The 15599-nt window shown below is 40.3% G+C and overlaps 1 protein-coding gene across 1 annotated transcript; it reads left to right on the top strand.

Annotated features, from left to right (window-relative positions):
• The first annotated feature begins 211 nt into the window (after window positions 1-211).
• Window positions 212-6547, top strand: LOC138783048 (pinopsin-like). The gene is made up of 4 exons (XM_069957218.1): window positions 212-491; window positions 2321-2649; window positions 4805-5050; window positions 6413-6547. The coding sequence occupies exons 1-4, from the start codon at window positions 212-214 to the stop codon at window positions 6545-6547; spliced, it is 990 nt and encodes a 329-aa protein (XP_069813319.1).
• Window positions 6548-15599: the final 9052 nt, after the last annotated feature.

The raw sequence follows: 15599 nt of genomic DNA on the forward strand, positions 1-15599 counted from the left end.
GACAGATGCTACTTTAATTAAAACATGTATCCATTCTTTATCCTATACAAAACAATAAACCTGAAAGCCTTTGTACATGACAAGACAGCTGAGAAGTAGGAAGACCAGAAGCTGTAACATCCTGAATGCCATCAAGCCTGGAAGAAAGAAGCTATTGCTCAATATGTATTCCAACATAACTATAGCTGATCTTGGTGAAAACTTCACAGCGATGCCTACAATATTTCCCAGATCAGGATATAGCATTTTGTCCTTTCTTATGTTTTTGAATGCTGTATTTTCTATTTTTAACAATTTACTAGTTATTATGGTGACTATGAAAAATCCACAACTCCGCAATCCTATCAACATTTTTATTCTAAACCTATCCTTTTCGGACCTATTAATGACATTGTGTGGCACCACTATAGTAGTGAGCACCAATTACCACGGTTATTTTTACCTGGGTGAAAAATTCTGTGTTTTTCAAGGATTTGCTGTCAACTATTTTGGTAAGTTACAGAAAATGTTTGTGTACTGTATCTGTTCAATAGTAAGTATATTAAACACTAAAAACAAATTTGAAATGATAAAATTAATGTCAGATATAAAATGCTTTAACTAGTAATTATATTTTTTAGTTTTTTTTTTCAGTTCTAGCATTACCTTCTCTTATACACACATACTATGGGCTCAAAGCTAGTAGCTAGACCTAGTGCAGTAATTTTCACTCCAATTTATCCAGTCTATACAAAGTCCAACCGCCATCTCCCCAGACCCCCAAAATAATATAGTCCCTAGACCAGGCTCTGGCAATAAATGCATATCTTAGAATAAACTACAGACCCCATATCAAGAGCTGTATAGCTAAAGGTATAACCAGTGCAAAGAGGAAGATTGTGATCCCACTGTATAGAGCTCTAGCAAGTCTACATCTGGAAAATTTTATATAGGTCTGGAGACCTCACCTACAAAAACATACTGATAAAATGGAATGGTCCACAGACAGGCTACATAAATGGTGGAAGGTTATGGAGAAAAAGGGGATATAAAAAAATCCTTTAAATAAGTCGAAAAATTTTGGTACAAAATTTTATGTACTTATGTTCTTCCATGTACTGACATGTGCCATGCAAAATGACATGTTTGTTTTTTTTAGACACTTCAAAGTGCATTAAAAAGTGCATGTTTCTTTTTCAGACTGTTCATAAACTTACAGACAGTTGGAAAGCCTGTTGTGTAGTGTCCATACATACAGAAAAAGATCAGATGCTGAGAATGATACCAGATACAAGATGTGTCTTTTTATTATTTTATATATAATTGCATATATATATATATATATATATATATATATATATATATATGCAATTATATATAAAATAATAAAAAGACACATCTTGTATCTGGTATCATTCTCAGCATCTGCATATATATATATATATATATATATATATATATACATACATACACGTAAAGGGCTGGAGTACCCCTTTAACTCTGTGTAGCCTTAAAGCTCTGACCTGCTCTGCTCCCACCTTGCTTACCTGTACCGATCTTATCATATGACCTTGTTTGTGCATGTCCTTTAATAACCCAGAGGCAAAATGTTCATAGATGCAGATGCAGTTATAGTGCATTAGTGTAAATAAATGCATTAGCATTTAGTATATTAAAAGTAAGGTACACTAGAAATAAAATATTGTATTACATAATTTTGTATGTATGTAAGTTTCAGTTATACTAAATCGAAAATATTAATTGTAAGCGTATGCATTTTTATTTTTCATAGGTTATTCTGGCCTGCCTGGTAACATAAAAAGCAGTACCTTACATTTGCACTAGTAAAATCATTTAAAGGCTATGTTCACACAACGTCAAAAATTGAGAAAAGGCGGCCGATTTTAATATTTAAAATAACGTCCATTTTTCCGATAAGCTACTTGAAGTGAAAAGAGCAGAGTTGTAATACTACACACAATCTAAAGGACAGGTGTGTTTCTGAAAGAAAGCAACTATACTTTTCTACCCTTGAATAACTTTTGTTGTGAAATACATAGGTAACAGTAAAACATGGATAATGATATCCATATACAAGTAATCAGCTACATATATCATACTTTCATATACTGTTATATACAATAAGTTGCTTGTCAGTTTGAAACCTTTTATTTTCAGACAGTTTGTTTTTAGTGTTTTAGTACTCAGTTGTATAAATGCTCCCTCTAGTGGTGACTTGTCTAACAGTTTCTAGAAATGAACTTTGTGTTTTCTAAACCATAATAACAAAAACTATTATATAAACTGTTGTCTTTCTTTCAATAATCACATTATGTTACAGGAATCGTGTCCCTCTGGTCCTTGACGATTCTAGCGTATGAGAGGTACAATGTGGTCTGTGAGCCAGTTGGAGCATTAAAGCTCAGCACTCAGAGGGGCTACCAAGGCCTGACATTTATCTGGCTCTTCTGTCTTGTATGGGCAGTAGCACCATTATTTGGCTGGAGTTCATATGGTCCAGAAGGAGTTCAGACTTCATGCTCGATCGGCTGGGAAGAGAGGTCCTGGAGTAATTACAGTTATCTGATTGCCTACTTTCTGACATGCTTCATTATTCCGGTAGCAATAATTGGATTTTCATATGGAAGTATACTGCTGTCATTACATAAGGTATATTACCATATACAGCAACATTATTTTACTAACTTACTTTCACACATGTTTCAAATGCATAGGCTTAGGCCTATAAAAATACATACTCATTGCTTCTTATTGCTTTATTTAGCTGCAAGAAACAAGGCTGAATATCCTGCATCTCTACCTGTATACTCATCACTTAAATTTTAATTAAACAAACATTATTTTTAATAATAATAAAAAAAAATCATCATCATAATCATCATCATCATCATGTTAATAGCAATGTGTAAGGACTTAAGGCTGGCTTAACATCTGCCAGATGGGAATGCTGGATCTAGCAAGCTGGATTTTTTGCATCTGACATCCCATCGGTTTACCCATAGGCTGAAATGGGACATAAAATTGTGCTAAAATACTAAAATCCTATGGACCATGAAGCAATGTTGCCCTTTTTGATCTGCCAGAATTTTGCCAGATAAAAAAAATTCTATGTGCAACATTGTTTGATCCGGCGCTTGCATGCCAGCTTCCAGCTATGCCACTATACCTCTAGACATATGTGACCCCACCCTTAGCAACAGAATAACTGGTGGATCCCTTACCATAAATTATGATTGTAAGATTACATGTCACTAAAGAATTTTGTGACTGCATAAAAGCATGAGGCCTAAGGCTGAGAGCATTATATGGGCTGTGGATCTTTAATGTAAGTCTTAATATTCTTATTCCTAATAGGGGGCATGTTATTCTTTATACTACACACACCAGCTGCTGCAGAACTTTTTTTAAGAGAACAGCTCAAAGGTCATGAGGCAAGATGAGTATCTCATCTCAGGCACCATTTTCAGGTGTCGCACAAGACATCTTTGCACATATCTGTACATCCCCGCATACATTTTGTGCACTTTGTGGAAAAATTCTACATTGTGTTGGACACATGACCATATGTGTTCAGTGGGTGAAGGCTTGTTTATTTAGCGTGACCTGTACCGGTTTTGCAGGTCTGGACTGGGGTTAAGGTGATATTTGCAGCTCCTGCTTTCCTTGGCATTGAGTCTGATAATCTTGTTGTTTTTTTTGTGCCGCAATAATATTATATTCAAATAGTAATATTATTAAATGCTTTTGAACATTGCCACACATAGTAGGGCCTCGGAAATTTATGCAGGTGATATGAGGGGGTTTTGCATTGTTTATGCAGGGGAGAAATTCTGACATTGTGTATACACTTTGCTGGAATTGTTTATGGAAGGCATTTGGCTACCATTTGAAGCACCCTGATGTAATTTACAGATGAACTATTATGGTGTGTTTATTGGGAGGGTACTGCTGATTATGTTGTTTATGGCGTGTCAAAATTACCGGTATCTTATAGTATGGTCTGGGTTATGAATTTATTCTGGGGTCTGGATTAGTTAAGGCATCAGTAATAATTTAGGGGTCTGATGAAGAAGTCTGATATTTGTTTTCTAGGTTATTATTGTCTGGGTCTTTAGTCTGTATTTATTTAGGTCTAATCAGGGGATTTGGGACATACTGATTGTGTTGGTAAATTTACATATCCGCACCTATATCAGCTGAATATTACTGAAATGTTTACATTTCAATGCAGATACTTTTTCTCAGCTTTGCCTCATGCAGTTATGCTATGGAATTTCTGCTGTAGACTTTTTGCAGCATATCCGTCCTGCGTGAAATTACACTTAAAGTCCAGTCAGGGAACAATCATATGTTGCTGGGGCTGCAGAGAATAAACAGGTATATTTAACCATCCCACTTCCCCACCAGTTCCACTAATGTTCTGTGCAAACAGGAAACACCCTCTCAGCAGCAGATAAAAAAATGATCAGCTGTGGAGTGGGCAGAGGACCATGGAAGGCATCGGGTGATCGGAAAATCGGCAGAAGTGGGGAAGTGGGCTGGGTAAGTATATTTCTTTTTTTTTTGTGTTCCCCACAGCCCAGGCCACATATTAATAAGCCTGGAAAACCGCTTTAAAGAAAAACATCTCTTTACTGTCATTAGGTTGTAACATCACAATGTTAGGAATATGTAATTATTATTTACAGACATGTCGATGTGTATTATTGTGTTTTATAAAAGCTTGTGAATGTATGCTACATCTGAGCATTGAAACATAGAAACCATATATAACCATAATTTTCATTCAGATTTTTCCTTTTAGCTTAATAGGAAAATAGAAGATCAGGGGGGAAAGACAAACCGAGAAGAAGAGCTAAGAGTAGTATTGATGGTGCTTTTCATGGTGATTGCTTTTCTTATATGTTGGCTGCCATATACAGTATTTGCCCTTATTGTCATCATTAAGCCCACCCTCTACATTTCTCCACTGGCTGCAACTCTACCAACATATCTTGCTAAGACAAGTCCTGTCTACAATCCAATCATCTACCTCTTTCTAAACAAACAGGTAATGACAATACTAATGTGACACAATAATTATCACACAGACCTCTGTCATAATAGAAGGATTTAGCACTTTCACTATGATTATAGATATTTATATTAAAAAAACAAAACAAAGCTTTTTTTGTAGACAGGGTTGTAGAAATTATTGAGCATGTTGTTTGATTGTGTATTGACACATATGGCAGATTTGTTGGGGAAATATCTGCAACTAAAAACCTACTCCTCATATGGTAAAAAGAACAAAATGCAGCAGCCAAGTAAAACCAGGATGGGAAGGGCCATATGTTTTGGCCTTTTCCAGACTGCTACTGCCCCAGAGGAAGAGCACGATTTCTTTGACATTCCAGAACTGATGGTACCAGGCTCTTCCCAGTACCCCTGTGACTGTGCTGGGTACTGGAGTAATAATGGGGGTGTCAGTGTTAGCTGTTTAAAAGGCTATCACAAAGCCCCAGTTTAGTAATTGATTTTATCTATCAAAGTGAGGGAGGACACAAACTAGTAAAAATGTTTTACTGAAAACAAAAACACACTGCACCCTCTTGTGTACTGTTACCACAAAAAAAAATCTAGTTCTCAACATAGTCCACCGAATCCTGCATAGTCCTCAGGATACCATCTGAAGAGCAAAACAGAGAAAAAAAAGTTCGTAAATAGTACATAAAGGGGCACTCTTTCCTGCTGCACTAGCAACTAAGGCTACCACATGCGCTTGTGATCAACGGAAGGGACCTCAGGTTTCTGCCACCAAAAGAGTTTAGCAGTGATGCTAGAGATTGTCACTTTACTTCCTGGCAGACTGAGCTGGAGGTATAGAATGTATGCCTTCTGCTCAGCCTAAGTCGGGCCATAGGTGCATAACCATGAACCCACTCACGAGTGGACCGAGTAGAACCCATTCACACCGCTTTTCCTTATTTACAGCCCCACAATCTATTGTAGAGGAGTGAGAAGGACAGCAGAGAAAAACCCCTTGTGCAAGCAAGTGGACAAGACAGGAAGTTATATATTTAGCTTATAGCACAGGAGATGCTAGAGGAGAGCGCTCACCTCTGCCCAGTTGATGCTGGAAATGGGAAGGAGGGAGAGAGTCTGTTAAAGTAAGCAGCTCATCTGTGCCCTCCACCTTCATTTGCATTGCCCCCATGGTAAAGGACGTGGGAGATCATGGTCATGTGACCATGACATCATTTTCTATTATAAGTATGTCTACACTGATAATGCAGGGCTAACATTATTAGCCAAGTCCCTGGTTTGGCCTCAGAAAACTGTGGGAAGTGCTGTGTTATTCATGCCTTGTGCTGGAAAATTAAAATGGTAATACAATAGATAAAACCATGTATAACATTGCTTTTCTTTTCAGTTCCGCAGTTGTGCTGTTGAGCTGTTAACATGTGGTCACATTGACCTATCTGCACCAGGAGAAGAAACCATATCTATGGCTGGACCAGTGGAAAGCCAAACTCCTGGTAAATCCAATCAAGTAGTACCAGCTTGATAAATCCATTCAAAATGAGTCGACGTTTTGTAAACTAAAATCTCAGAGAAAAACTGTAACTGATACAATTTGCACTGATTGATATAAGCTTTGCTGAGAAGTTTCTAAACCATTTTTTTTAAGTTTGTCATTATATAGCAATAGAAACTTCATAATCTGAATACGACTGTATGTAATAAACAATAACACATAATAAAAAAAAAACTATAATTGTCACATTTAATACGTTCACACATATTCATTTTTCATATGAAAACCAAAATAAACAGATCATAATGTATCCTAATAATTTCTTTGGGACTTGTGTTGCCATGATCTGACCATAAGGGGTGATTCATAATTGGTTTTTCAATCAATTTAGGTGCACAGCAAAATTTTGCAAATGAGTGAATTTGAGTGAATTTAAAGTGTTACAATCGTTTGTTATATGCAGTTGAACCGAATACAACGGAAAATGCCCCAAAACTAAATAAGCCCCAAAATAGCATAGATTAACCATATCCTTATTTTAATTCAAACAGCAACCGGAAACTTATTAATCAATATCTAGAAGAATAGGGGCATGGGTGATTTTTACACTGGGCGATGCACAGTCCATAACAATCTCTGACTACACAGGGTGACATTGATCTGTTTTGTCCAAGGCTGTGGAGTCGGTAAGCTGCAGCTCCGGCTCCGACTCCAACTCCGACTCAGACTCCTGAATTTTATCAGGACCAACTCAAACTCCGACTCTGACTCCTGCTCCTTCATAAATGGCCAGTCAGATACCAGGGGAGTTATTGATCACACTGGCTCAGCAGCTTTTCCCTAATGTCCTACATGACCAGAGGCAACTTCTGAGGGAATAAGGAAAGATATAAAGCAGCTTCTCCTGTGTGTGCAGTATATGCAGCCAGTCTCCAGCCCCCATGTCCTGAACAACTCAGAACTAGACTAGATGGAGCAGGTGGTGTTTTCTGCTGACAATCTTCTATGTTTCTAACTAAATATTCACCATACACACAGAAATACTGCCTATAATTCCCTAGGCCATATAAGTAAATGTGTAAATTGGCCTCCTATGTAGTCAGATCTCTCTCCCCACCACCACCCCCCACCCCCTGTAGCCAGGTATGCCCCATGTAGCCAGGTATGTCCCTCTGTAGCCACTAATAATACCTCATGTCAACAAAGTTACTCCCAGTAGCAAGGTATGCCCCGTGTAGTGAGTTCTGCCATTTATTCACCAGGCGTAGGGAGTTTTTCTAGTTATTTAGTGGGGGTTGGTTGCTATTGTACCTTTTTCAGTTCCAGTTCATCCTTTGCACAGAATGTAACTGCATATTCTACATATTTACACAGCTGGCAGTCCTGGGGACAGTCCAAAGATTCCTTTAGTCATTCAAAGCTTCACAATAAAACCAGCCTTAATACTCAAGAAAAGCTGACATGTTTCAATTGTACAATCTTAGTCACCGCAAATTTTTTAGGCCATGTTCGCACATTGCGGGAACAGCGGGCATTATGTGACACTGCCATGTCAAACATTATTTGTCATGGCTGTGTCCATGAAAATAATTTGATTTTAATTAGAATGGAACTTGTGTGCCCAAACTCGAATTAGACCACAATGTAAAGTATGTCTGGGAGCCGTACTTTAGACTGTAAGTACAGGCTATCTTGTGCGGCCGCTGTTCACTGAATTTACTGTCAATTATTTTGTGCGGCCGGAGAGAACAACAGATGTAGTGTATACAGTGTGTATACACTACGGCCTTGGTTCTATACTCACTAATGCGATTCCACGCTGTCAATAAACAGAAACTGTAGCGGTGCGCGGCCGGCGACTGGTGATATACATTACCTATCCACGCTCCAGGGCTGCTGCTAGGGTCCGCTTCTCCCCGGGTCCCGCGCGCTCTAGCTTCAGAGTATCCTATCTGAGCTGACAGGCCGCTCAGCCAATCACAGGCCAGGACCGCCGCAGCCTGTGATTGGCTGAGTGGCCTGTCAGCTGACAGGCCGCTCTAAAGCTAGAGCGTGCAGGACCCGGGGAGAAGCAGACCGCAGCAGCAGCCGTGGAGCGTGGTAATGTATACAGTTTAAGCAAGGGCTGCAAGGACATCGGTAACGATGTCCTTGCAGCCCTTGTTAAACGATTATCAGGCCGTGTAATAGCAGATCGCTCGTTTACAGTTGTTATCAGGCCCCAATCAGCCCATCTAATAGTACCCTTAGAGATAAGCGGATTTTACAGTACAGTGGTACCTTGGTTTAAGAGTAACTTGAATTGATAGCGTTTTGCAAGAAGAGTTTTGCAAGAATTGTAACTTGGTTTAAGAGCTCCCTGTACAGGGTGGGAGGGCGAGTGGGGGAGGGGCATGGTCTGTACAGCGCGGTCTACAGCCCTGTACTCTGACCCAGGAAGTTCCCCCACCTTCCAAATCACAAAAGATCCACTTCAGGCTGGGGTTCACATCAGGGGATGTGATACACAAAAAAAAAAAAAACGTGCCAGGAGAAGCAGAACCAGGTGGATACAACCACTAGACCAAAAAACTAAGGGCTAAAAGCCCAAAACAGACACTGATCTGCTCTCTATCTAAAATTTAACTTTTACTGGCTTATAAATAAAAAGTAAATAAGTGCTCATAAAATAATTCAGTCATCATAGTCTGTTCAGATACACATATGGCCCATGTGGGTCAAAGAAGCATGTAGCTGCAGACTACTGACTATACGTCTATTATCTAATATAGAGACTACTGGTGATCTGATATATTAAAATCACAAACACACAACCTCTATCTGCATCAGGGGACAGGACTGTGGTGGTAATCTCTCCATAGCTGTAACCCCTCTCTCCCCGGACAGAGAGTGCTGCTATACTGTGCCCACATCTGTCCTGCTTATTCCTCCCTGCAGTCTCTGTCAGCCTTTGTGTTTCACATCCTCTCCATTACTGTACAGTAACTTAGAATATGACATATTCTGCTGTTTCTAAATGTTTCATTTGTTTTACATGTTATTCAGAATAGAAAAAAATCATTATTTTTGGGGTGTGCAACCATATGTCTGCATTTCAATTCTTTCTTATGGGAAAATTTGCTTTGCTTTAAAAGTCATTTGGATTACAAGTACGGTCCTGAAATGAATTATGCTCGTAATCCAAGGAACCACTGAATAAGCAAAGTGCTTAGTCAGCTTGGCAGTTGGATAACCAGTCAGCTGCCTTTCAACTTTGTGCCGCACCATTCCGGATACCTGGAAAAGCTGGACACAGTCCTGTAAAATTGGGAGAAATTTCCAAGGACTGGATCCATCTTTTATAGGCACCCAGAGCAGAGCAGCATGGAGCGGCACAAAGTTCAAAGGCAGATGATGGTTAAGCCAACTGACGAACTAACAAAGCAATTCCCTAATATTAGGGATGGTCCGAAACTGCCGAGGTTCGGGTTTGTATGAACCTGAATGCTCTGCATCAGATTCCCGCTGTCTGCCCGCTCCGTGGAGCGGGTGGATACAGCGGGAGGACCGCCTGGAAAACTGGGATACAGCCTATGGCTATGGCTGTATCCCAGTTTTCCAGGCGGTCTTCCCGCTGTATCCACCCTCTCCACGGAGCGGGCAGACAGCGGGAATAATTACCGAGAGTTCGGGTTCGCACGAACCCGAACCGAACTTGGTTCGGACCATCCCTACCTAATATTGTAAATTCGCTCAACTCCAATGACATTATTCTGCTGAACTTGGAAGTAGCCAGTTATCCTCCTCTATAGCGAGTTATACCCTTGTAGTCATGTATGCCCTATATAGTCAGTTATATCCCCCTGTAGCCAGTTATGCTACCTGTAACCATTAATACTATCCCATGCAGCCAAAGTTACCCCAGTAGCCAGTTATATGCTCCCGCAGTCAGTAATTATGCCCATATAAAAAAGCATGCAAGGAGGCATAAAATTGGTGTGTCATTGGTTGCTAAATGTAAGTTAATACAGTGGTGCCTTGGAGCATAATTCGTTCCGGGTTCATGCTTGTAATCCAAATCCACTCTTAAACCAAAGCAAATTTTCCCATAAGAAATCATGAAAATGCAGACAATTGGTTCGCCACCCCAAAAATAATGATTTATTATTCTGAATAACATGTAAAACAAATGAAACAAACATTCAGAAACAGCAGAATATGTGATATTATCAGTTACTGTACAGTAACGGAGAGGATGGGAAACACTGCAGGGAGCATGAAGGAGTGAGCAGGGCAGATGTGGGCACTCTATAGTAGCGTTCTCTGTACGGGGAGAGAGGGGTTACAGCTTTGAAGAGATTACCTCCTCCACAGTCCTGTCCCCTGATGCAAGCCCCAGCCTGAAGTGGATCTGCTATGATTTGGAAGGTGGGGGAGACTTCCTGGGTCAGAGTACAGGGCCGTAGACCCCGCTATGCAGCCATGCCCCTCCCCCACTCACGCTCCCACCCAGTACAGGGGGCTCTTAAACCAAAACAATGTTCTTAAACCAAGTCACAATTTTGAAAAACTGTGAGCTCTTAAACCAAAACGCTCTTAAACCAAGTTACTCTTAAACCAAGGTACCCCTGTATTTGCAAAGAAACAGATAGAATTCTATTGTGGTAGATAAAAATGTAACGGGCAGTGGATGTGGACCTGCTGTGCTACCTAACTTGTTTGGCTTTGGGCCACACTGCATCTTCACCCTTTATTCCTCTTCAGGATGTTGAAGCTAGATTTCTGCAATGAAGGGACACCAGGTTGCTCCCAAAGTGTGGCCCCACTGTGGGTATTCCCCAAGAACCAGATAGTGCTGGCGCATCGGAGACCAAGTTAAATAAGTGTTGTTGGAAAGCCAGGTTGCCAATAAATGAATCAGTATGGTACCAAGCAAGAGACAGCAGCAACTTTAGATACAGGTAAGGCAGTCTAAGTCAGCGACAGAAAGGGCAAATGGTACAAACAGGGATCAGACAGGCAAGCCTAAACCAAGGTGCAGCAGGTGCAGCCCGGGAGACATGGAAAAGTAGAATCAGAAATACAAGAACACATCTTTGCTAGGAACACAAGGATCCAACAACTCTTAGGCCGAAAGGGAAAAGGCAGATTGACTTTAAATAGGTTCAGGTGGAACAGGATTGGTGGAGGCAGAAATAGGTGGATACAGTCACAGCCTCGGAGCCCTTTAAATCCTCCTTGCACACACGCTTGTGGGCAAAGGTGGCATCACAGCGTAAGCTGGAAGAAAGCATGAGAGACTGGAAAGAACAGTGGACCCAGGACCAGTGAGGAGAGCAGCAGAGAAGCATGCAGACAGAAGCTGGACCAGAATGGTGCAGTTGGCAGTAATTATTAGGATGCTCCCCAGCAGCATTACATGAAAATTATGAATTACTGTATTCCCCCAATGACAGCTTGATATCAAGCTAAAAGGAGAGATGAAAGGCGCCATAGGGTGATAGCATAAAATAGAAATAACAAAGGAAGCATAAATTGGGTGTGCTCATCTTTGAATGTTTTACAAAGAGTACATCACCTTGTAGCGCTATCAGCAGAGATCGACAAGTAGCCGCAGCAGCCAGTCCAAACGTGCGGTCTCGGATCTTAAGCCACAAGATCCAAGACTCCAGATGGGTAGAAATGTGTTACAGCCTCGGAGCTTACCGGGGATGAGGTATGAAAGACTTGTCACGGCGCTGAACGGCATTCATCACAATCGGTAAAAGTGTCAGTTTTTAATTGTCACATAAAACAATGCATTTCAGGGTCTGTGCCCCTTTCTCAAGTTAAAAGAGACATAAACAGAAGCATGCAGAGTGGTCTCAATAAATAAACAAAAGGCGAAAACAGTAAATTCAGAACATCAATTAAAAGAGAAAGGCAAACAAATACATAGAATAAAATAACGAAAGCAAATAATTTATGGTTAAAATTCATTTTGATTTTGTTATTAACATTATATATAATCGGGAACTAATTTTGACCTAACGGGAATGTCACTGAAAATCCGATGATGTGATCAGTTTTTTTTAGAACAACTTTATTAAAGGTGGACTAGTGTTGACAGTCAACAGCATCGACAGAAGGGAAATGTTCTGCTAAAGTAGATGGCCGTAGCGATCAGCCTCAAACTATGGGAGAAAACGAGCTGAAGAAGGGACCTATCTTAGCATGGCAGATGAGCTCATGTGGATTGAAAAAACAGGATGGAAGTAGAAACAAAGCGTAACATTGTCCATTTATGACAAAAAACTCAGTGGAGATGGGCCATGACTGAAAAATGAAAGGTGAATATATATACACATGAATAGATGTAACTATAATTTGAGCGCAGTGATATTATTAGATGTAATATTGTGCTAGATAAAGGATTACCTAGTCCGTATTAGCACAGGGAGTGCAAAGAATAATGATTATTTTTACTTTATTACTATATAACAATGTAAAAGTATATCATATAAAACAGTACATGAACAATTAAATGAATAAATAAATAAATAGATAGATGAGTTTAAAGATGGTTATATATGGATGGGTAAATAAATAATTAATTAGATAAATAATTGCATAAAAGATGAGTAGAATAATATGCATATATTAGATATATATGTTCACATGCACATATTAAAGTGACTCTGTACCCACAATCTGACCCCCACAAACCACTTGTACCTTCGGATAGCTGCTTTTAAATCAAAGATCTGTCCTGGGGTCCGTTCGGCAGGTGATGCAGTTATTGTCCTAAAAAAACAACTTTTAAACTTGCAGCCTGTGCCCTAACTTTGCACCACCCCTCCGTCCCTCCTTCCCACCCTCATCATTAGGAATGCCACTGGCATTTTCTGCATGCTGAACATTGCACAGGTGCTTAGCGATCCAGCCCATGTGCCGGGCTGCCACAGGTGGGGAATAGGAGGCAATCTGCCTGGAGCATTCCTAATGATGGAGAGGGTGGGAAGGAGAGACGGAGGGGTGGCGCAAAGTTAGGGCACAGATACTCCCTTTTGGTACAGGCTGCAAGTTTAAAAGTTGTTTTTGTTGTTTTTTAGGACAATAACTGCATTACCTGCTGAACGGAACCCAGGACAGATCTTGGATTAAAAGCAGCCATCTGAAGGTACACGTGGTTTGAAGGGGGGGGGGTCAGATTGTGCGTACAGAGTCACTTTAATTGTATATATAGATGAAATGAAATAAACTGAAAATGAAAATAAAAATGAAAATAAAAATAAATATAAAATAAAACTAAAACTAAATAAAATGTATTAGACTAAAGTAAACTGAACTTAACCAATATTGTGAGATACTAGTAGATGTTGTGATGATAGTAGTAGTAGTAATAATAATAATGATGGTGATGAATTGGTAATTGAGAAGATATTATAGATGGTTACCTATCAGTCTAATTAGCACAAAAATATATGGTAGATAGAAGACAGTTGAGCATACCTTAGTATAGTAATCAGTAACTACTAGCTATATGTATTTTAACTACATATATTTTAACTAAATCTGGTCATAAGAACTGACTGAATACAGGATATAGGTAAAAATAGAAATAACCCTCTGCTAGCTGATGCTCAACTGCCCTTTCCTTTATGTGGCCCTTTAATGCTTTTGGAATAGGCAGAAGACCTGGGGGGGGGGTTATGAAGACTTAGGCCATGCCCCTATTTCCCTCACCAGATTCACTAAGAGACGCACGCCTGCTACACCTCCTCCTCGCCTTATCGCCCACCCCCGAACTCCTCCTGCCTGCCCATTGGGTGAGCGGGGGATATGCCAGGCATACGCCAGGGAGAAGGGGCGAATCTGCACCTTCTCCCTGACGTACGCCTTGGGTGGGTATTTCATAAATTTCCCTTGTGTCTACTGCCTTGATTGTTTGTATAGATATGTGCCCTTAATCAAAAAGGCTATCTGCATCCAAAGATCAATGCTTTCCCATTAATGACAGAATGTAATAAAATAACACTGCACACCTTTAATTCCTCTCCCCTGAAGCTTATTTTATATGCATTCTTGTCTTTAAGGTTGACTAAGGTGAGAAAATAGCTTTGAGTCAAATAACCTTGTAATTGTACAGACACCTTTTCAGGCCAGGACCTTTCAAAAGCCTTAATTACTATATGAGTTCAAGAATTGTCATCATGTATACTTATATTAACCAGTCTGTTTTTCACAAATACGAACAAGTTTCTGTGGATCTGCACCTTACTCACCTCGCTTTGAGGCCATATTCACACAACACAAGTTGTGTATTAATCACAGCCATTGCTGCCGATTTGCCAAAACGGCCGTGATTGATACAAAAGTGACGTGCACTGCAGTCTGAGGTAATGCCTGCCAGAGTGCATACACATAGTATACACTCCGGCTGGGATCCCTAGCGCCCATATGAAAAACTGACAAGTCAGTTTTGTGCGGCCGCTACTTATTGATTAGCGTCCACACAAGCCTGACCGCTCCGGCCGCACTCTCCATTGTCAGCTATGGTGAATTGGTATGCAAGCGCACACGGATGAAGATCATCAGACCAGTACTGCATCCGACCGAGATAATCTTTACTGACACCGGCTGTTCTGTCACCCGGCCGGTGTGTCATGTAGTGTGAACCCAGTCTAAGGGTGTGTTCACACGTACAGGATCCTCAGCAGATCTGCAGCAGATTTGATGGCACAAATTTTATGCTGCTTTCAGTTATTTAGTAAAATCTGCTGCGGATCTGCACCATCAAATCTTCTGCGGGTCCTGTACATGTGAAGCTACCCTTAAAGTGTATCTGTCATTATTAGAGATGAGCGAATGGGGTTCAGGTTCAAGTCCATCCAAACCCAAACGTTCGGTATTTGATTAGCGGTGGCTGCTGAAGTTGGATAGAGCTCTAAGGTTGTCTGGAAAACATGGATACAGCCAATGACTATATCCATGATTTCCACATAGCCTTAGGGCTTTATCCAACTTCAGCAGCCACCGCTAATCAAAAGCCGAACTATCGGGTTCGGATGGACTCGAGCATGCTCCAGGTTCGCTCATCTGTAGTCATTATACAAAACTTTTG

This window comes from Dendropsophus ebraccatus, chromosome 1 (assembly GCF_027789765.1).
Source record: "Dendropsophus ebraccatus isolate aDenEbr1 chromosome 1, aDenEbr1.pat, whole genome shotgun sequence".
In the NCBI taxonomy this organism is placed as follows: Eukaryota; Metazoa; Chordata; class Amphibia; order Anura; family Hylidae; genus Dendropsophus; species Dendropsophus ebraccatus.

Bases quoted from the DNA above. Each gene is read 5' to 3' on its own strand.
- LOC138783048 (XM_069957218.1), top strand. From the start codon at position 212: ATGCCTACAATATTTCCCAGATCAGGATATAGCATTTTGTCCTTTCTT. The intron at 492-2,320 runs GTAAGTTACAGA...ATTATGTTACAG, and splicing joins ATTTGCTGTCAACTATTTTG to GAATCGTGTCCCTCTGGTCC. The intron at 5,051-6,412 runs GTAATGACAATA...TTTTCTTTTCAG, and splicing joins ACCTCTTTCTAAACAAACAG to TTCCGCAGTTGTGCTGTTGA.